This window comes from Notechis scutatus, chromosome 10 (assembly GCF_049901735.1).
Source record: "Notechis scutatus isolate UNSWTSFEM ecotype Mainland chromosome 10, rNotScu1.2, whole genome shotgun sequence".
Lineage (NCBI taxonomy): Eukaryota > Metazoa > Chordata > Lepidosauria > Squamata > Elapidae > Notechis > Notechis scutatus.
In genome coordinates, this window is record NC_142018.1 from 11,721,272 (window position 1) to 11,744,552 (window position 23,281).

General features: G+C 46.3%; 1 protein-coding gene across 1 annotated transcript; it reads right to left on the reverse strand.

Annotated features, from left to right (window-relative positions):
- Positions 1–528: 528 nt before the first annotated feature.
- On the reverse strand, positions 529–17,713 carry SPRY3 (sprouty RTK signaling antagonist 3). The gene is made up of 2 exons (XM_026674605.2): positions 17,547–17,713; positions 529–1,729 (listed from the first exon to the last, which is right to left on the reverse strand). The coding sequence occupies exon 2, from the start codon at positions 1,680–1,682 to the stop codon at positions 780–782; it is 903 nt and encodes a 300-aa protein (XP_026530390.1). The 5' UTR covers positions 1,683–1,729; positions 17,547–17,713; the 3' UTR covers positions 529–779.
- Positions 17,714–23,281: the final 5,568 nt, after the last annotated feature.

The following is a 23,281-nucleotide window of genomic DNA, read 5'->3' on the forward strand; positions in this document are numbered from 1 at the left end:
TTAGAAGGACTTGGTTAGTTGCAGTCTCAAAAAAGGCTTGAAAGAAGAATAACTCAGTTGTTCAGAATCCCTCAAGTTAAATCAAACTGAAAATCAAAGGACTGTAATTGTGCAAGACACTCTACACTGTCCTTCTGCCAACCTTCCAAAACTACTTAATTTCCCTGTATAACCACTGAAAACATCCATCTTTCTCCACCCTGGAAACTGCACCTTGCTACAGTTTTGCAGAAACACCTGTCCGTACAGCATTTTTAATGCTTCAATTGACCAGCCTCTTCTCAACTGCAAACTGTGCATAGCAGGTGGAAGGGTGGAATGCATGGGAGACGGCAAAGGTGGCCCAACAAAAAGGGAAAAAAAGAAAACTGGGTTGCCTTGTCCTCAAGATGCCACATTTGGATGCAATAACCTCTTTTCTGGAACCCCAACAGATGAGTCAACTCATAAGGCATTCTGGAGGTCACACTCCTGAGCCAATCCATAGCAAATTGCATCTTCCCTCCCACCCACCCCCTTCCACACCCAATCTGATGTCCAAGATGACTAGTGCATGCCTCCACCTGCCCTTGGCTAGGACCGAAATGTGTGAGGCCTTAAAAAGCTCAGCTTGGACACAGAGACCCGTGGCTTCCTTCATTCCAGAAATAGGGGCTAACCTCAACAGCTAACCAGCCATTTGGTTGTCTGCTTTGTTCTCGGTCAGAGGCTCTCAAGAGAGGGGAAGCTAAAAGAAGGTCAAAGAGAACAGCCATTTCCCTAGCCCTTCCCAAAAGGAGTCATACTGGTTTGTCCAAAGTTTTGGGGAGAGCGAGACCACTAGGTGGGGAGATCTTCCTGCAAACAGTATTGGTGTGGTTCTGGCAGCGGCAGCCTGGCCGTTTTACAGCATCATAGCCCTTCTGGCAGAGTTTGAGGCAACCAAAGGTAGGTAGATAGCAGCATAGGCAGGGCATGAGCAAGGAGAGTAAGCCCATGGCCACCCAACGGGCGCAGCAAGAGCCAGGACCACAGGAGCAGGGGTCATCGGCACAGGTGTCCTCATCGTCTGAGGAGCAGTGGTAAAAGATGCCCTTGACGCAGCAGAGGCAAGTCCCATAGTCAATGAGGTTCTCCGGCGAGCAGAGGCAACGCTGGTTGCAGAGCCAACAGGAGGGCAAGGTGCGGGCCGTCGCGCACTGGGCACATTTGCAATGGCCACATTCTTCACAGATGAAGAGATGGCCTGGGTGAAGGGCGGGAGACTTCTCCGGGGTCCCCTTCAGCAGCTCTTCGGCTTTTGGGTCACTCGCCCGAGGCTGTGAGTGTCCGGAGTGCGATGGCGTGATGGCCCTGAGGAGGTGCTGCTCTGAAGTGGCAGTGCTGTGGGAGATGGAGCTGGCTGTGCTGGAATGGCTCAGGGGCTGTTGGGGTGGTAGCGTCTGGTGTGGTTGGCTGGAGTGAAATTCCTGGAAGACCGAGGATACCAGGCGTTCCTGTGTCATCTCCACTTTATGGACTGGCAGCGTCTGGGACACAGCAACCATAGAAGCGGCCTGTTTGCAGGCAGGTCTCTCCACATAGTCATTGGTGGCACGGGTGGCACGGATCTGGCTGATGGAAAGGACCTGCTGGAACTCTTCCAGCATGGAGTCCATGGCTTCTTCAGGGCTGTGCTCGGTGGTGCTGGATGCCAGAGGCATTCTGGGAGAACGGAAAGGCTGAGATCAACAGGGAACATCAGAAGGTCCTACAGGGGAAAGAAGAAGAAGCAAAAGATATGAATAACAACAGTGTTAATCCCAAGAATGAACAATATCATCAAGGGAAGAAAAATTCCCTCCAGTGCTACTCAAAATCTTATAGCCTCTGAAAACACCCATCAGCCTTCACTCAAACTACAGCTGTACATCTGGACATTCCAGACACACAATTCTATATCCTGGAACAGGCTTTCAACAGACATTTCACAGATACAATCCAGCTAGAGAAGGTTCTTTATTGCAGACAAGGAATATATCATATATAAAGAGAATATCTGCCCAACTGTAAGATCCTGGAAATCAAACCAGTAAGGAAAAAGGATGGATGTTAGCCCCAGATTCCACAGAGGAATGGGTCAAAGAACACAAGGCAAACCCAGAAGAAAATAGAGAGATAGCATCAAAGATATATTACAACAACATCAATCAACAATGGTTGCGGCCACCAGAAGAGCAAGAGCCAGAACTTAGTACCTCCCTCAACATCCGAAATGGTGAAAGAGGAAGTAAAGAATAAGTTAGCTCCACAATTCAAATTCCAGGTGTTTTCTTCTGCCTCTTGAGTCACTGGAAATTTGGCTGTTCTCTTTCCAGCCTTCAGAGTGGAGGACAGTTGCTCACTGTTGACTTAATGGTTCTGCTTAGCCTTGCCAATATCTACTCTTACACTTTCTCCAGTTCCCTGGTGGATTTTTTTTAGGAAGACCTAGAAATGCATGTTTTCTTTTTCTCTTGAATTGGAAACTGTATTTGAACAGGATCTGAATTGTATCTATGGTCCCTGCTTAACTCATTCAGCAACAGTTCAAACTTATGACAGCACTAAACAAGTGGTAATTACTACTGTCCTTGGAGTTTTAGCCATTACAACATCCTGAAATCACATCATTGTAATTTTCAGCCTTCCCTGCTGGTTTTCCAAAAGCAAAATCAATGGGGAAGCCAGCAGGAAGTTAGAAGTCACACTTACCTAAGGTCTTGCTTAACAGCAGCAATTGGCACTGCCAAAACGGCTGTCACTAAGCAGTACAGTCACGTGACATTGCACTTCATGATTGCATGGCTTAGTGATGGCCATTCCAGTCCCAATTTCTTTCATAAACCGAGGACTACTTGTTCTCATAGAGAACATTTGGACGAAACAACTAATTCAGCTCTCTCTACTGAAACACAAGATGATTTCACACTAATTCCAGGTTGATAAATTTCTTGGATTATGCAACATTTGATACCAAGGCATGTAATCTATAGCAGGGGTCCCCAAACTTGGCAACTTTAAGACTTGTGGAGCTGGCTGGAGAATTCTGGGAATTGAACTCCACAAGTCTTAAAGTTGCCAAGTTTGGAAACCTCTGATCTATAGCATGGCTCAACCCAACTACTTGGTTCACACAACAAGCTAAGAAAACAGGCGATTATCGCAACATCCTGATCCACAAATTCCATCCCAATCCACAGATAGCTTAGCATATTGTATGACTCCATCTCTTCCCCAGCATGCTAGTCGAGCTATTGCCCAACTAGGAGTATAGATAGCAAGACTGCTCTTATAAAAGAACCAGCTGTATCAGCCATTTTGCAGCGAGGAAATCACAGAACTGTAATCATCTGAACCATCTTGTTCCTTTCCTTGTTTGAAAGCTCAGAGCAGCTGAACAGAGATAGTCCATTTGTGTCCTATCCAGGCAACAATTACGTCCACATTTTCTCCCCTGCATCCTTGTAGCTGGGCCTTCCATGACATAAACACACACACATCCAAGAAGATGTCAATGCACAGATTTGGGCTTAGCATTCAGGCAGTTCCCAGTTCAGTTTTGTAGTCTCTGTTTAAAATTTGCTCAATAAATTGTAGGGACAACTGACATTTGAAGGCACTTGCTTCAGTCGAAGGAACTGCAGACTCATATGACCAAGGGCATCCACTGCATTAATCAGCAAATGTCCCATCTGCTGTGGTCCATCAGCCTAGGTTATACTATTATTATGGATGTGTCCTTCAACAAACTAATATGCTCGGCCCATCATGTCTTGGCTTGGATGCTACAGTGCCTGGATTAGTTGGAAGGAGGGACAAAAAAGCTTCATTGATCAGAGTGGTTGATCTCTCAGGGATCGGGGAAAAGAATCATTTATGGGGCAATTGATTGGACATAACCCATTGATTGCTCTCAGAGAAAGCCTCAGTTTCTATACTATAGTCTTCCCAACCTGGTGCCCACTAGATATTTTTTTTAGATGACAATTTTCTATTTGAGCTCTGGGTTTCCACCACAGCTGGGGACTGCCAGGTTAGGAAAGGAGCAAATGGGGAGAACGTGATGTCCAAGCCAACAAAATTACACAAGAGCTGGTGCTGCCTTGAACAGCAAACCGCTGACGGGAAGAGGCACAGTGGTGGGAAGATTGATTTTCATTGGTCAGGTTGACCTTGAAGAAGAGTGGAAGCTCACATCTCCTCCCTTTGATTGCTAAAAGCCAAAGCTAATTTGGGTGTTCCACCCATCAAAGGGAAGATAAAAGAATGACAAGCAGCTTAAATTCATTGAAAATATTCTTTTTTGGGGTTCAAACAAAAAGGAAGGATGAGAGAAAAAAAAAGGAGAAGAAGAGGCAAATCCTAATTTGAGTTGGGCCAGTACTCAATGCATAGGAGAGTTTCTTTTGCATCATGTGTGCATAACATCTGTCAACCTAAGAACCGTTCCTACATGGTATTTTAGAATAGAATAATAAGTTAGAAGGGACCTTGGAGGTCTTCTAATCCAACTCCCTTCACAAGCAAGAGACCCTACACCCATGATGGCGAACCTATGGCATGCGTGCCACAGGTGGCATGCAGAACCATTTATGCTGGCACGCGAGTCCCAGGTAAACTTACCTCTCTGCGCATGTGCGTGCCTCCTAGATGATTTTTGGCCCGTTTGAGGCTTTTTTCGGCCTCCCAGAGGTTCAAGGGAAGCCTCCACAGCCTTTGAAGGCCAAAAACCAGGACCGTCTCGTCACTTCCTGAATTTCCGGAAATACCGGAAGTGAAGAAACGGGCCCATTTTTCAGCCTCCAAAGGCTGCAGAGGCTTCCCTCAAGCCTCTGGGAGGCTGGAAAAGACCTCAAACAAGCCAAAAATCAACTGGGAAGCACGCACAGTGTAGATAAGGGGGCGGTGGTGGGGGAATCATGTGCGCACGCCTTCTGGGTGCTGGCACACGAGCACAAATATGCACACAATTTTCGGCATAGGAGCCCAAAAAGGTTAGCCACCACTGCCCTACACCAGGGGTCCCCAACCGCCGGTCCGCGGACCGGTACCGGGCCGCGGAACAACCCTTACCGGGCCGCTGGTTGCTGGGCGCCGCCATCTTTTTTTTGGTAAAAAAGCGCTTCTGGTGAGCTTTTCCGGGTAGAAAGCTCACCGGAAGCGCTGTTTCGTCATAAAAAGATGGCGGCGCCAGCGCTTCGTGAGCTTTTCCGGGTAGAAAGCCATTTCTACCCGAAAAAGCTCACCAGAAGCTGCGCCGCCATCTTTTATGACGAACAGCGCTCGGTGACGTCACCGGAAGCGCCTTTTCGTCATAAAAGATGGCGGCGCCCAGTTGACGCCGGTACCGGGCCGCGGCGCCCAGCTGATGTCGGAACCGGGCCGCGGCGTCGAAAAGGTTGGGGATCCCTGCCCTACACCATTCCAGTCTCTTCTTAAAAGCTTCCAGTGATGAAGCACTCACAACTTCAGAAGGCAAGCTGTTCCAATGGTTAATTGTTCCCACTGCTATGTTGCTTCTCTCTTTGTTCAGTTTCCATCCATCGCTTCTGGTCCTGTCTTCTGGTGCTTTGGGAAACAGGTTGACACCCTCTTCATTGTGGCAGCTCCTCAACTATTGGAACACTGTTATCATGTCACCCCTGGTCCTTCTTTTCAATAGACTACTGTAAATAAACACAATTCCTGCAACCGTTCTTTAGTGTTTTAGCCTCCAGTCCCCTAATCATCACTGTTACTCTTTTCTTTTAATTAAATTTTTTATTTTTAATATAATAATTCCATCTTCAGTTGAACAGGGTGTTGTCTGGGATTCCCCTTGCTTACTTACTGCTTCACCCAGGAGGCTTGCCTGAGGCCCAGAAGGTCCAAAAACTGGGGGGAGGGAGGTTGCTGCAAAAAAAGCCACGCCCACCCAGTCACATGGCCACGCCCACCTAACCACGCCCACAGAACCGGTAGTAAAAATGTTTGAATCACACCACTGCGGAAGCCGATTTGTCTAACAGCTTAACAACCAAAGTAAAAAAAAAAAAAAATCAGGTGCAACTCACTTAAGGACTGGATCACTTAGCGACAGATGCTCTGGTTCCAAGCGGAGGACTACCTGTAACTCAGAGCAGTGAAGCAGATGGTGGAAGAGGACTGTCTATGCATTATGTATACACATTATGCATCTACAATGGCAAAGCAGCAGTCCAAGAATTCTCCCATTCTATCCCTCATTTTTGGTAAGTATCTGGAGCCTCAGACATCCTTGTATGGCCCACAGAGAACAATGTTGCAGAAACCTTGGAAAGTGGAATACAGCTGATCTGTAAGCTGAGTTAAAATCGTCTTGTCTAAATTATGGAGCTTTGAAAATTCACAGGAGAGCTAGTTTCACAAAACCATGCTAACCTCAGATTCTCAAACTACATTAGCTTCACTAACCAAGCATCCTGCTAAACCCAAATCAATATAGCATCATATGCTCTGAGATATATAGGTATCATAGATGGATGGAGAGGGAGAGGGAGAGAGTGAAAGACCAGTAGATAGATGGATGGATGGATGGATGGATGGATGGATGGATGGATGGATGGATAGGCAGGTAGGCAGACAGGAAAACAAGTCTGACTCTAGGCATTTCTTGGCCAAGTCAGCCAGCGTTGTCCGAAGAACCAATTTGGTCGTATGGCCAGCATGGCTATATGCCAAAGGTACATGGAATGGAACGCTGTTACCTTCCTACCAAAGTGCTACCTATTTATCTACTTACATTTTCATGCTTTTGAACTGCTAGATGGGTAGGAGCTAGGGCAAGGAATGAGAGCTCAGCCTGTTGAATGGAGCTCGGACTTTGACAACTGACAAGCTTAGCATCTTATATATGTGTGTGTGTGTGTGTATGTATACTATGCCTATTGTTGTTAGTTGCGAAGTCATGTCCAACCCATCGAGAGCCCATGGACAACATTCCTCCAGGCCTTCCTGTCCTCTACCATCTTCTGGAATCCATTTAAGCTCACGCTGACTGCTTCATTGACTCCATCCAGCCACCTCATTCTCTGCCGTCCCCTTCATCTTCTCTTGCCCTCCACCTTTCCCAGCATTAGGCTGTTCTCCGGGGAGTCCTTCCTTCTCATTAGGTGGCCAAAGTCTTTGAGTTTCATCTTCAGGATCTGGCCTTCTAAAGAGCAGTCAGGGTTGACCTCCTCTAGGACTGACTTATACCTATACAAGACACTGAGCTTATCACCTGTCAAGATCCGAGCTCCATGCAACGGGGAGAGCCCCCAATCCTTGTCCCAGCTCCTATCCACCTAGTAGTTTGAATATATATACACATACGCATACACACACACACACACACACATCATAATATTCATTGACTGTACCCACAACTGAATGAATCACAAATTATTTAGCTCCATTTTAAGCTAACATGTTGCGTGAATCCATCAGGGGATTTTCCACAGTGCAGGAAGAAGGCAGGGAGGAAAGAGATCGTATTCTAGCACTGATGTGATCCCTACTGAGGATGAAAATGGAGGCGGTGCACAAAGGAAGAGCGAGAGTTCACCTCCGCGATTGCAAAAAGAAAAGAAAAAAAAAAGAAAATCACGCTACACCAAACGCCTATTTGGAAATCGACACAACTCGCCAAATCCAATTTCTTTGCTGGAGATCCTGACCTAGAGTGGGGAGCAAAGCTGAGAAAAAAACAACAACAACCCCGTCTTTTAAAAGCAGCCTCCAATGCAAAGGGAAATCAACCGAGGTGGCAAAAGCATTTCCATTTCTCCTCTCCGTATTAAGGCCCCACAACTGCCACTCAACCGTTTGGCAAGGAGGACTTCCCCATTTTGTGGACAAGGCAGACTACAATCCTAGGTCACTTCTATTATCATTAGTCCCCTGGCACTCAACCAATATCTGAAGGTAAGGCTGTGCTTTTAAGCCTGGCTGCAAGGGAGATAAACACTAAATGGCCACTCATTAAGTACAAGAGAATCTTGTATCCTGGAAGGGCTGCCAATATTTTTCTAGGATCTCAAGAACTTAAAAGAGTTCTTGATCCACTGAAAACGGACACAATCACTTTATTATATGTATTCTTTATTGGATTAATGGCCTCTTTCATTCTTCCTGAAATTCAAGGCAGCAAATGGAAACCTCCTAGCTTTTCCTGCAAGAGAGGATACAGATTGCAACGTAACAGAGTTGGAAGGGACCTTGGAGGTCTTCTAGTCCAACCCCTCAGCTCCAAGCAGGAGACCCTATTCCATTCTGGACAAATGGCTGTCCAATCTCTTCTTAAAAACCTCCAGCACCCACAGCTTCTGAAGGCAACTTCTGTTCCACTGGTTAATTGTTCTCACTGTTAGGGAATTTCTCCCGAGTTCTAAGGTTGCTTCTCTCCTTGATTAGTTTCCATCCATTGTTTCCAAACAACCATCCTGTGAGGTAGGCAGAGCTGAGAAAGAGTGACGTAGCTCGAAGCCATCCAATGAATTTCCAAAGTGGGGACTGGTGCTAACTATCCCTAGTTCAACACTTAACCAAGAGAAGTTTCCACAGTTTAAGATGGACTTACTTAACCAGGGTGTGTCGGTCCTGAGCCACTTCAGTATTGCATTATACCAGCTATCACATAACATAGTCATCTTGCCCTATCACAGTCTCAAATCACAGCTATCATTCAACCAGCCAACTGCTTGCCAAACCATGGTTTCTTACCCCCGCAGTGCAGAATAAACTACTATTGGCTGCATTGGGTTTACACAATCCTCTGATTCCAGAGGCATTAAACCGGCAGCCCATGGGCTGGATGCATCATGTGCAGGCCACACCCACCCCAGCTTCACAAAGGCAAAAAAAAAAAACTCCACGTGATCAATGTGACATGGCGAGTTTGACACCCGTGCTCTATATCATTACATGTTATAGTAACTGGAGTTGAAAATATGCAAAGCCTGGCTACAGCTACCCAAACAAGCCACCTTACACTTTAGTACAGGGGTCTTCAAACTTGACAGCTTTAAGACTTGTGGACTTCAACTCCCAGAATTCCTCCTCCAGTCATGTTAGCTCAGGAATTCTGGGAGTTGAAGTCCACAAGTCTTAAACTTGCCAAGTTTGAAGACACTTGGAAGAGAGAGAGAGAGAGAAAGAGAGAGAGAGAGAGAGAGATTCATAGATAGATAGATAGATAGATAGATAGATAGATAGATAGATAGATAGATAGATAGATAGATAGATAGATAGAATAGAGATGGAGATAGATACTGTAGATCAGGGGTCTTCAAACTTGACAGCTTTAAGACTTGTGGACTTTAACTCCCAGAATTCCTCCTCCAGTCATGTTAGCTCAGGAATTCTGGGAGTTGAAGTCCACAAGTCTTAAACTTGCCAAGTTTGGGGACCCCTGCTTTAGTATAATGATCATCTCACACAAGGCACATCATAAAGTACAATTTTTATTTTTAAAAAAATGCTAGAGGGACATTTTGTTCAGCATGGCTGCAGCCTTGCACCTAGAATCCAGCATCCTCTAATTCTGCAATTACCTGCCACATAGAAAAAATGTGGAGATAGATGCCTAAAAGCTAAGTCACTACTTAGTTTGGACTAGTGGTTAAGGCATTAAGCTAGAAACCAGTTAGCCAGGAGTTCTAGTCCCAACATAGCCAGGAAAGCCAGCTGGGTGAGTTTGGGCCAGTCACTTTCTCTCAGCCCAACTCATCTCACAAGGGTTGTTGTTGTGGGTAAAATAGGAAGAGGAAAGAATATTAGGTACATTTGCTACCTCAAGGTATGTATGTATATACTGTATGTATGTATGTATGTATGCATGCATGCATGCATGTATGTAAAAAGGTAAAGGTTCCCCTCGCACCTACATGCTAGTCATTTCCGGCTCGAGGGGGCGGTGCTCATCTCCGTTACAAAGCTGCAGAGCCAGCGCTGTCCGAAGACGTCTCCATGAGCTGTCCAAAGACGTCTCCGTGGTCATGTGGCTGGCATGACTAAATGGCAAAGGTGCACGGAACGCTGTTCCCTTCCCACCAAAGTGGCCCCTATTTTTCTACTTGCATTTTTTACGTGCTTTTGAACCGCTAGGTTAGCAGAAGCTGGGACAAGTTACGGGAGCTCACTCCGTCACGCGGCACTAGGGATTCGAATCACCGAAATGCCAACCTTTCTGATCGACAAGCTCAACATCTTAGCCACTGAGGCCACCGCGTCCCCACATGTATGTATGTATCGATGTATAAATAAATAAATAAATGTGTTTTTTTTTAACCCTACAGCACATCAGGAAAGCTTTGTAGGAAACTCACCTTGTAGGGAAGATGGGCAGCATAAAAAAGTTTAATAATAAATTAAATTTAAAAATACATTAAAATAAATAAACTGTCATCACCCTAGCCAGCTCTGTTGACCCTAAGCGCATAGTCGCAGCCACCAGCCCAGAAGTCAGGACAGAGCTCTGGGTGCAACTTCTACAATACACTCCCCCTTGCCCAATCTAAAGAATGATGGCTACGCTGTGCACCAGTTCGATTTGAAGCACGCATGTTGCTGTGCCACGTAGTGAAGATTTCAGTTAAAATAACAATGACGACAATGTCCGGCTCTCTGACCCAAAGAGCGCTGATGGGGGAGGTCCCTTTAAGACCAGCCACAATTCTCCAGCACCAAACCTAAGGGAGAAGGGAAGCGAGGAAGCAGAAGATTGAATGACAATAAATGGTCTGCCATTCAGAACGGGAAGGCTCCAACCCAGCCAGCAGGAGAGACTGAAATAGAAACTGCAGTCAAAGGGAAGAGAGAAGTGGGGGCGGGGGGAGAGGAGAATTGGCTACTGCAGCAGCCAAGCATGGAAAGCAGGCGAGAAGAAGCTGGGAAAACCCCAGAAGGAGAGATTGGTTTAAACAGGTTTGAACAGATTAACAGAGTTGGAAGGGATCTTGTCGGTCATCAAGTCCAACCCCCCCTGTTTGTTGCTCTTGTGCGACAGTGCCTGGCCCCACACCAGAGGTGGGATTCAGCAAGTTCTGACCAATTCTGGAGAACCAGTAGCGGAAATTTTGAGTAGCTCAAAGAACCAGCAAATCCCACCTCTGACTGGACCTTCCCCCATCTATTCTCCACCTCCCGAGTCCCAGATGATCGGCTGGGTCTTCTTTGGTTGCCCTGCACAGAAGAACGGAGCTGGAAAGCAGGTTAGTGGGGTGGGGAGGGAATGGAGATTTTGCAGTATCCTTCCCCTGCCACCCTCACCAAGCCATGCCTACCAAGCCACACCATGCCCACCAAGCCACACCCACAGAACCGGTAATAAAAACATTTGAATACCACCACTGCCCCACATCCGTGGTGTTGGCAATCCCAACAGCAGACAGGGGGGACAAACTCAAGTGCCATTGGGGGAGCACTCATCCTTCCCCACCTGGCCCGAAGCCACAGAATCCGGATAGGTCATTTCTCAATCTCTTAAACGGGAGAGAGCTTCGGAGCATGTGCCAAGTGCGTTCAACACCACAACCTGCAGAACAACACACAGTCCATGGGGCATTTCAGAAGTTGCCCTGAGCAGACTCCTGCTTAAACCAAGGGACAGGCTCCAAGCAGATGTAAACCCTGGGACCAGTTCTTCACTGACCTCCTCTAAACGTATAGTCAATCACAAAGACACACCCATCTTGTAAATGTTGTGGTTAGCCGGTAGCAGGTGCGGATGGCTGAGGAGAGCGAGGACTCAGATGACCATTAAGGAGTAGACTGCTGCCTTCAGAGATTGTGGGGGCTGGCAGCAGCGATGAGGAGGTTCCTGAGGAGCCTGTGCCAAGTGCACATGCATGCAGGGTTACTCGTAGGAAAGAGCAGCTGCAGCAGCACAGGCAACTCGGGAGTAAGGCTGCAAGGTAATGGCCCCTCCTTTAAGAAGATAAAAGCCAGCTGTGAATTGGACATTCTTTGCAGGAAGCAAAGACGTTTTGAAACTCGGTCCTCGTAAATATTGCAGTATCTTAGTTGGTATTTGAAGACTCTTGTGTTGTAAAATATTTCTAGGTAATCTTATCTGTGATTCTTGGCAGCCTTGCAGTTTTGGTGAGGCTCATGCTTATCAAAGTTAATTAGTTTGCAGCAGCCTTTTAACCAGGGATTCGTAAGAATCATTAAAAGGTTTCTGTTTCCTCTGGTTCATGTTTGTTTTATTGGAAAAGGGTTTGGGTCAGAATAATAAACTACCCCACTTTGCATGCTTTGGATTGGCTTTTCGAGGTTCAGTTGCTAAATTGTGTCCAGATTGTTGCAACCCCATGGACCACAGCACGTCAGGCCCTCCCCCTGTGTAACATACATTGGAAGCCATCTTTACTTGGAAGCTTCAAGGCTGCCACATTTAGTGCCTGGGAATTTGGGAGGGGGGATTTCATTGAGAGGTGGAAGACAAGATACAACAACATTCTTTCTCAGAAAGTCAAGGACATGTTTCCCTGCACCTGGAGAGGAGTGTTTGGAAGGATGTCTCCAGTTGGGATGGCGTTTTGATTGGGCCATGTGATGGGACTGGTGGGTGCAGGGGATGGATCTTGGATTTTTCTTTTGGGAAGGGAAAACCCGTAACCCTCAAATTTGGTTTTTCCCCAGATGTGCCAATATGATGACTCTAATAAAATGGAACTTTGAGGAAATGCTTGTCTCGGAGTTTATTGGGTTGGAGTTGGTTAGTTGGAACACTGACATTAACTCGAATCAGATACCCTGATTTTCATCATCTCCCAGAGTTTGCCCCAAATTCACGTTCTGTCAGGATTCTGGCAGTTACCCCCATTTAAATCGTGAGTCTCAAGCCAAACTTCCAAAACTTCAAAAGGATTTATTGGGAGTTAAACTGTCCGGCACTGCCTGGGAGTAGCCGACTCTGAGACACATAATTCATTGTCACCCTTGGCCCTGGTTTCCCCCCACCCCTCTGGGTGTATCGTAATTCATATTCTCCAATGGGACACATCCATAGCCAAGAGTCATCAATCATGCTCTCCAGTTAGAGTTTTGCACAGCATAAACTTCAGTCACCTAGTTACTTTCTTTGAAAACATTTATGGAATCCACTTTCAGTTTTGCAAGCTGCCACACTGCTCCCCCCTCCCTTTCTGTTGGCAACTCTAAAAAGACCATAGAAATATTTTATGAGTTGACACGTTCATTGCGTCAATGTCCCCATCTAGTCATCCCATCCTCTGCTGTTTCTCCTTTGGCCTTCCATCTTTCCCAATATCAGGGTCTTCTCTAAGAGGGAAGTCCCCTCTTCTTATTAGGTGGCCAAAGTATTTGAGCTTCAGCTTCAACATCCGTCCTTCCCAAAGAATTGGGTTGGCCAACACTTAGGGATGAGTTTCTAAATTCTGCTGCCCAATTCTGCCTTCGACACCCTAACGTTTCTGCAGAGGTACCCCTTCCACTCAATACAGGTAGTCTTTGACTTATACAACAGTTCAAAGTTACAATGGCACAGAAAAAGTGACTTATGACCATTTTTTTCACAGTTGCAACCTTTGCAGCATCCCCGTGGTCATGTGTTCAAAATTCGGACGCTTGGCAACTGGCATGTACTTATGATGGTTCCAGTGTCCCGGGGTCCTGTGATCCCCCTTTTGTGACCTTCTGACAAGCAAAGTCAATGGGGAAGCCGGATTCACTTAACAACCTGCCATGATTCACTTAACATCAACTGCCATGATTCACTTCACAGCTGTGGCAAGAAAGGTGTCAGGATTCCAGCAATCACTCTCATTAAATCATGATTCTCGAGCCAAACTTCAAAAAACTTCGAAGGATTCATTAGAGGCGACATACTGGCACTGCCCTGTATGTGGTCAACTCTGGCATATGTCATTTACAGTCCCCTGTGACCCTGTTTCCCCCCCCCTCCCCCCTGGGTGTCTCATAAGCCAGATTCTCCAATTGAGCCACATTCACAGGGCTGGGAGTCATCATTTACGTTCTCCAATTCAATATATTCACGGGCAAAAGCTCTGGTAGTTTAGTTACAATCTTTTAAAGATAAAGAGTTGGAATGTACTTCTGCTTTCAAATTTCTGCAATGCTCTTCCAGTTTTCCTTCCTCCCCCCCCCCTTTTTTTATGGCAACTAGTAAAACAGGCATAGGAATGTTTTATGAGTTGACAAAAGGTCTCAAATGGGACAAAACTCACTTAACCAATGTCTCACTTAGCAACCAAAATTTTGGGCTCAGTTGTTATCATAAGTCAAGGACTACCTGTACCTCCTAGTCCAATGATAGGACATCTTAGGAGAATAACCATGTTGGTCATTTTCAATGCAACTTCAATTGCATTTCAATTTCAATTGGCATTTCAATTTCAATTGGCATTTCAATTGGCATTTCAATTTCAATTGGCATTTCCATTGCCAGTTGTTTAGCTGCCCAATCAGGTTGAAAAAACCAGCTTCAAGCCCAACAAGTAGCAACTTTTCTAGCCATTTCCTCTTTCCTGGGAGCATCCTTCATTCTGAAAGCTTTCTCAATCGCATCCGCGAGGGCGTGGTCCCAATGAATGAATTTGGAAACAGTCCCTCCTCTGGCTGCAAATTCCCAATCAATGAAATGCTGATGTAACCACTCGCTGCAGGCAGGCAGAACATCCTGGATCCAAGTCTTCATCTTCATCGTAACTCAAGGGCTCTTGCCTCCTGCCAGAAAACCAGACCTTCTTCTGAAGAAACCAAGGAGAAGGCTGCGGAGCATGAATGGCCACGGACAAATGACAAATCGCTGCCACTAACCTACTTTGCAGTGATGGGCTTGTACTGTGTAGACCAAAGGGGGATGGACTTTTTTTTTATAATAGAAGACCCTTACTATTAAGAGCCAACTCAAGGGACTGCCAATGGTCAATGATAAGCAATCAGGTTGCTTCCTTTTTTAAAAACCCTTCTCTAAAATGATGATTGATGATAATGATGATAGAGAAGGAGAAAGAGGAGGAGGAGGAGGAGGAGGAGGAAGAGAGGAGAAGTTCTCTGTTTTTTAATTTATCTAGTTGTTTTCCCCATCATCAAAACCACAAACCATAAGAAGAAGAAGCTATCTGTTCAATCGTGTCCAATTCATGTCAATTCCACAGATCAGCTCTCTCCAACGTTTTCTTAATTATTATTTTTTTACTGATTCTTTCAATTGTTGTTGTTGGGTTGTTGTTTTTTTGCTCTGGTCGGTGTCAGCTTTGATGGCATCTCCCCACTTTTTTTTTTTCTGGTGGCCTCGTTTCCTTTTACTGCTGACCGTTCCAAACACAACTGCCTTTCCCAGCGAGTTTGATCAATGGTGGACCAAAATACGCGCTGCAAATTGATTCACAAAACGCCTCCCTCTCAAGAAGTCATATTCCCCTTGTATCAACACCATCCTCGGTCATCTAGCTTTGGATCATTCTCCCCAAACCCACCCCTCAGTTAATCCCCTTTTCCTATTTGCCTAACTGCCCCAGGGAACCCAAGGGTCTCATTCCAAACTGTTGGATAACTGGTTCCACCCCTCCCCTTTCCCAAATTATTTCCTATCTCCAGTTTGGGTATCAAAACCTCGGCTGAGCTTGTATTTTGCCTACTTCACGGATACGTAGAATGATGAAGATAGCGCCCCAATTTTTGTGTGTGTGTGTGTGTATCCTTCCACTGGAATCCTGCCATCCCCCAAGACCTTAAAGTATGGTAGAAAAGACCAAGAAGACCCCCCCCCCAAAAAAAAAACCCTAATTTCTGCAGCAGACGCCCAAGAAACCTCCAAGACGTTCTCCCAGTCAAGATTAGAATCCATCCATTATTCCAAGGCAGATTCGCCTCTGCATGCGAAGATTTCATCGAGTTATTTATTACCCGTAATAGTCAAGAATCGGAGAATTTCCTAGCCCTTTTTTTTTTTGCCAGAAGAGATCCATAAACCTTGCCACTTCCTTGAGCATTGGGAATACTGTTTGGGTTTTTTTTTTAAAGCAAACACCTGTCGGATTATGAGAGATCGCGGAACGTCCCAATGGAAAGAAGGAAGATGTGGATTGAATGGCTTCATCTCCCAACGGTAGTCCCGCAAAACATCGCTTACCTACTCTGGCCATCCGCACTCCTGCTCCCAATTCTGGGGAGGGCAGAGTAAGGTAGAAGAACGCCACCCAATTCTCATTTGCTCCTTCCACAAATCCACACACCCCCCCATCCTACCCCCCCACTCACCGACCCACCCGGGCTTCAACATAGCTAATTCTAAATGATGGTTATTATTTGTAGCCCTTCAATCCATTCCTTCCGCCCCGCCCCCCTCCTTTTTTTTTTTGCAGGGAGGGAAGTGAGAAAAATGCAAGATCTCACAAGCTGGGAAGTCCAACACACAGACAGAGGGAGACACGCACCCCTTCTTGTTAGAGTTTAACGTTCTTGATATGATTGCATTGCTTATTGTACCCTATGACTATTATTAAGTGTTGTATCTGATGATTCTTGACTCTTGACGAAGGTATCTTTTATGTACACTGAGAGCGTTTGCACCAAGACAAATTCCTTGTGTGTCCAATCACACTTGGCCAATAAAGAATTCTATTCTATTCTATTCTATTCTATTCTGTTCTGTTCTATTTTATTCTTTTCTCTATTCTCTACTCCACTCTATTCTGTTTTCTATTCTATTCTACTCTATATTCTATTCTATTCTATTTTCTTTTCTATTCTACTCTCTACTCTATTCTATTCTATCCTATCCTATTCTACTCTCTATTCTATTCTATTCTATTCTATTCTATTCTATTCTACTCTACTCTACTCTACTCTACTCTACTCTACTCTACTCTATTCAATTCCTATTCCTATTCCTATTCCTATTTCTCTTCTTAAACCCGGTTAGATCCAGAATAGAATCGAGATTTGTCCATTCGGGTCAAGCCCGCGCTTGGGATCGCGGCGAAGAAAGGAAAAACTCGCCCCCAAAGGTATCTTGAGCCCCATCGGACTGACGCGGGACGGGAGAAATCGCAGCCCTCCAACACCCCCCGGCGCCCTCTGCGGCTCGCCCCCCTCCCTCAAAGGAGCGACCCCACCCACCCACTCCCCCAGCCCAGCGCAGAGCGGGGACGCCCCGGGCGCCGAGGCGGTCGGATTTCTCACCCCCTTCGTTGTGCACGGAGAAAGCTTCCTCCACCCGGGAGCGGGGTGGCGGGGATTCGTGGGAAGCTTCCCCCACACCCGTGGATGATGGGCGGAACGGGGCTGGGGAAATCCCTGCCATGCAGGGGGGCAACGAAGCGGGCCGAAAAGGGACAGGATGCCGTCGAGTCGTCCGTGAGAGAAGCCTTCCCCGTCCCCGGTCCAGATGGCTCCACCTGCCTCGGCATCCGACCGGAGAGAAGCCCCGACGGCGCCCGGAGCGAAGGGCGGGTTGCCTTGCCCCAAAGCCATCGGGAGACACACACACCCCCTTCCCTCCCCCGAGCGATGGGTCTCAAGCCGGGATGCCCGGCCGGCGCTTGAGCCGCGCTTACCTCGACGCCGCCGCTCCCGCTCTCCGGGCGTCTAAGCCGGGCTGCGCTCTCTCTCTCTCTCTCCTCTCCCGCCCCGGGTGGCAGCCAAGGGACGCCGCCAGCGGCGAGGGAAAGCCGCGCCGTCTCCCGCGAAAGCGCGGCGGCTCCGGGTGAAGCTGGGAAGGGACCTCCCTTCGGGGCGGGAGCAGAGCCCTCGAAGGGGCGGCGCCCACGCGTGGAGCTGGGTTTGGGGGGGGTGGGGGTGGGGGGGTTCTTTTTTTTTGTGAATGTGAAGAGCGCTCGGCAGCGCGCTTGTGAATGGAGAGAGGAGGGGTGGGCGGGGAGAAAAGAGGGGTGGGGACTCCGCCCCCTGGCTCCGCCCCCTTCTCTTCCCTTCCCTCCCTCCCCATCCCCATCCCCTCTCTCTCTCTCTCTCTCGTTCCTTTCTCTTACTTTCCTGGAGCAATTAATGCTCTCCAAGTGGCGTCATGGCGTTGAAATGGAATCGGACCATTAAGGCGTCCCCGCAGGGATCTCCGGCTCTCCGCGCGCCCGCCGTCCGCTCCTTCCAACCGGGCTGCCTGCCACGCCAAGAGCCAGCGGCGGAACCGCACGAATTTCCGAGGCTGGGGCGGCTGAGGAGGGGGGGAGAGAGAGAGAAAGGGAGGGATATAGAGAGAAAGAGAGAAGGGGGAAGGGAGAGAGGGGGGAGGAGGAGAGAGGGAAAAGAGAGGGAGGGGGAGAAAGAGGGAGAGAGGGGGCAGGGAGGGAGAGAGAGGAAGGGAGAGGGAGGGATATAGAGAGAAAGAGAGAAGGGGGAAGGAGAGAGAGGGGGAGGGAGAGAGGGAAAAAGAGAGGGAGGGGGAGAAAGAGGGAGAGAGGGGGCAGGGAGGGAGAGAGAGGAAGGGAGAGGGAGGGATAGAGAGAGAAAGAGAGAAGGGGGAAGGGAGAGGGAGGGGAGGGAGAGAGGGAGGGGGAGAAAGAGGGAGAGGGGGCAGGGAGGGAGAGAGAGGAAGGGAGAGGGAGGGATATAGAGAGAAAGAGAGAAGGGGGAAGGGAGAGGGAGGGGAGGGAGAGAGGGAAAGAGAAAGGGAGGGGGAGAAAGAGGGAGAGCGGGGTAGGGAGGCAGGGAGAGAGAGGAAGGGAGAGGGAGGGGGAGGGAGAGAGGGAAAGAGAGAGGGAGTGGGAGAAAGAGGGAGGGGGTAGAGAGGGAGAGAGAGGAAGGGAGAGTGTGGGAGAGAGGGAGAGAGAAAGAAAGGGAGGGAGGGAGAGAGAGAGAAGGGGGGGGGGAGAGAGAGAGGGACTCCAGTTCTCCAGTCTTGCAAACCAGGACCAAGTCTCATCAGATCAATTGTGTTGATATTATTATTATTATTATTATTATTATTATTATTATTATTATTATTATTATTATTATTATTATTATTATTATTATTATTTCCCCCCCAAGACTTTGATCTTGTCTTTGAACATGTGCAAACTCTCCCATCTCTCTTCCCTGCCCAAAGCCTCCATCCCAAGTGATCTGGGGGGTGGGTAGAGCTTGTAGGTTGGAAACAACTTGAAAGTAGTGACAAATAAAATAAACACACACACACACACACACACACACCGAGGACCTGAGTTCTCAGCACAAGTGCACTGTTGGAGTGCTTTAAGTGCTCGGATCAATTGGCTCTCCTGGGGTCTCAAAGATCAGACAGTTTATAATCCTGGAACATGTTGCGGCCCAGTAGAAGGCCGTTGGAAAGATCAGGAAGATAACTTCTGAGCATAGGCAGAGTTTCCCAGAAGGGAAAAAACAGAGGGGATAAAAAAAGTGTCCCTGGGGTAAGAAATCTCAAAAGCTGGCTTTGAAATCCACGACAGCTATTTTTAGCACATGGTTAGAACGGCCCTGTCTTAACCCTGTTTTAATCATGGTTTATTGAACAAACCACAATTGGTTGGTTGTCTACAACATGCTAAGCCATAAGCCTTGGTTTACAACGTTCCTGCCGAAAATTAAACAAACTGTGTTGTTATTAGCATTGGAAAAGATCTTTAAGCAGAAAATAAGAAAAGACACACTCTAAAACTGCACGTCTGCTTGAGAGCCAGTATAATGTGCCTTATACATTTATAATGTGTAAGGTACATTATTAGTAGTTATTAAGTAGTTATTAAAATGTAAGAATAGTATTTAAATAATATTTAAGTATTATTAAGAATAAGAATACTGTTCCAAATATGCTTTTTCCAAAAGGCAACTGGACTTTATGTTTTTTTTTCTTTTGAAGATGTTTCACTTCTCATCCAAGAAGCTTCTTCCGTTCTAACTGGCTGATGGGGTTGGTGGAAGGATTTATACTCCTTGCAGACAGCTGGTCATTTGCATTCTCCTGCATCTCAAACTGAAGCGCAAATGATTCCTGTAGTCTGCAATTTTTTCTGTAGTCTGCAATTTTTTCTGTAGTCTGCAATTTTCCATTTCCCGCCAGCCAGTCAGAGCTGAAGAAGCTTCTTGGATGAAAAGCGAAATGTCTTCAAAGAAAAACCAGAAAGTCCAGTTGCCTCTTGAAAAAGTATCTTTGGGACAACCAGGACATGGGTGGCTGAGAATCTCCATAGACAATAAGAATACTGAGATCTGGATTTGGGTCCATCCTCGGTCATAGACATACTTCTAAGTGGCTTCGGACCAGTTTCTTAAACTGTCCTACCTCGCAGAGTTGTCGTGGGGACAGAATGAAGGGAAACCCCTATGTAGATAAAGTGGAATAATCTTTCTCCATCATCACAACCATGGTAACTTAAGAGCAAAAATTTTCCTGGTTAGAGCATCATCTATATAATGACATTATGGTACTTATGTTAGTAATATAATACCAATAGAAAACTCAACTCCTTTCCCTTCTTTCTGCAATTGAGCAGGTCACATCTAAAAAGAAAAAAGCAGAAGGATGAGGGTGGGAGGGAAAATCAGACACCAGGTTTAACAGATTAACAGAGTTGGAAGGGACCTTGTAGGTCATCTAGTCCAACCCCCTGCCCAAGCAGGAGACCCTACACATATTTTTGACAGATGGCAGTCTAGTCTCTTCTTGAAAGCTTCCAGTGATGAGGCTCCCACACCTTCTGAAGGCCACTTCTGTTCCATGGGTTGATTGCTCTCACTGTCAGAAAGTTTCTCCTTATTTCCAGGTTGAATCTCTCCTTGTTCAGTTTCCATCCGTTATTCCTTGTCTGGCCTTTGGGTGCCTTGGCAAATAGCTTGACCCCTTCCTCCTCTCTGTGGCAGGCCCTCAAATATTGGAAGACTGCTCTCCTGTCTCCCCTTGTCCTTCTCTTCATTAGACTAGCCAGGCCCAGTTCCTGCAACCGTTCTTCATATGTTTTAGCCTCCAGTCCCCTAATCATCCTGGTTGCTCTTCTCTGCACACTTTTTCTAGAGTCTCAACAGGTTTGGAGATTCAGTGTCTGGACCAGTGGTTTCTCAACAACTTTAAGAAGTGTGCAGAAATCTTCAGCCAGGATTCTTAGAGTTGAAGTCCAAACCTTTGAAAGTTGCCACGGTTGAGAAATGCTGGATTGCTAATGAGCTGGGTGCAGAATCTGAACAGATGGTCCAGATTCTATTTTGTGTGTATATTTGTGTGCATACAACTTCCCATCCTGTGTGATTTTATTGTCATGCATGTTAGCAAGACAGTCCGAGAAAGATGCACATCCTCTACTTTTGGCAGGTTTGTTTTGCATAATGATTCATAAGGATTTTGGTCCATAGTTAATTGAGAAGTAAACTGCATTGAGTTCAATGAGATGAGTGTTCTCATTGTAGTATTTTGCAGCCACTTAACTGGAGCATCTTCTGGAGAGTGAAAGGAAACTTCTCTGTTCTTTTCTTGAATCAGCATCTCAAGGTTTAGCTGCAAATAGGAATCAAAAATAACTTTTGATGTTAATACTCTGGCAAGTGAGTCAGTTCATCCTCCATGGGCTGTTTTCAGTTCCTTCCTTCTTTCCTCCCTCCCTCCCTCCCTCTCCCTCTTTCCTTCTCATTCCTGTTACTTCCTTCACTCCTGCTTGCCTTCCTGCCTTCCTTTCTCCTTCATTCCCTTCCTCATTCCCTTCCATTTTCTCATTCCTATCACCTTCCTGCCTGCCTGCCTGCTTGCCTTCTTGTCTTCCCTTCTCCCTCATTCCCTTCCTTCCTTCCTCATTTCCTCCCATTTTCTCATTCCTATCACCTTCCTGCCTGCCTGCCTGCTTGCCTTCCTGCCTTCCCTTCTCCCTCATTCCCTTCCTTCCTTCCTCATTTCCTCCCATTTTCTCATTCCTATCACCTTTCTTCCTTCCTGTCTGCTTGCCTTCTTGTCTTCCCTTCTCCCTCATTCCCTTCCTCATTTCCTTCCAGTTTCTCATTCCCGTCACCCTTTTTCTTCCTTCCTTCCTTCCTTCCTTCCTTCCTTCCTTCCTTCCTTCCTTCCTTCCTTCCTTCCTTCCTTCCTTCCTTCCTCCCTCCCTCCCTCCCTCCCTCCCTCCCTCCATCAGTCCATCCATCCATGTGTTCATCTATCCATCTTTCCTTTCTGGTTCAGACATAAGCATAGCAAGCTTCTGTTTAAGGCAGCAGCTTGACAGCTTATTCCACTGAACCCGAGAACAAGAAAATATCATATTTTTTTTAAAGACATCAGATCACAGATCAAATTGATACAATTCCTTTATCAATCATAGGGAATGGGTGGGCTAACTCAATTCCCCATTTCTTTCTGACTAGCCATTTCTCTCACTGGCTTCCTCCTAATGTTCAAAATGCTGATTAAAAAAAAAAAAAAAAGGACCAAGCAGCTAATTTTGGAGCCAAGAAACCCCTCAAGTTCCAGGCTTCCTCGTCCAAATGAGCGAAGGGGAGAGGAAAGCAGGGAGCTATTTCCGAGATCCATTAGCACTTTCTCTGCATTTTCTTTTCTGTTTTTTTTTTTCTTCCTGTGTGTGTGTGTGTGTCTTTCCATTTACTATCCAGCCCAGACTCTGCTTTCACAATCCAATAATAAACTGCCATGAATCAGCCTGAATGCTCTAAAGAGGAAGGAGAGAATGACTGGAGTTGGCTACTGAGGTGGGGTGGAGGGACCGGCTCCTACCATCCCCCACCACCGAAGGAAGCAGAAGTTCTCCAGTCATGTGCCCCCCCCACCCCCCCAACTTTTCAACGAGCAGTAAAACTGTCTTTTGCAAGAATGTTAAAAATATTCTGCCCATTTACCACCTGCTAGGTTAGCTAACATGTTTAAAAATTTGTCTAGCAAATGCTGGAAATGTAACCCAAAAAAATGGGCACATAATATCATATGTGGTGGACTTGTGTAAAAAGCAAAAAAAGAAGGAAGAAAGAAAGAAAGAAAGAAAGAAAGAAAGAAAGAAAAAGAAAGAAAGAAAGAAAGAAAGAAAGAAAGAAGAAAGAAAGAAAGAAAGAAAGAAAGAAAGAAAGAAAGAAAGAAAGAAAGAAAGAAAGAAAGAAAGAAAGAAAGAAAGAAAGAAAGAAATGGGTAAAAATACACAGGGGGTTAGAAAAGATGACAGAGAAACATATAGATTTTAAACCTGAGCTGTTTTTATTTGGCATAATATCAGGAAAAAAAACTTGATAAGCAAAGTATGTATTTAATATTGCATGTCTTAACAGCAGCAAGGATTATATTCGCACAATATTGGAAGAATGAAGAAACACCACGAGACGAAGAGATAATTAGGAAGGTACTAGATTGTGC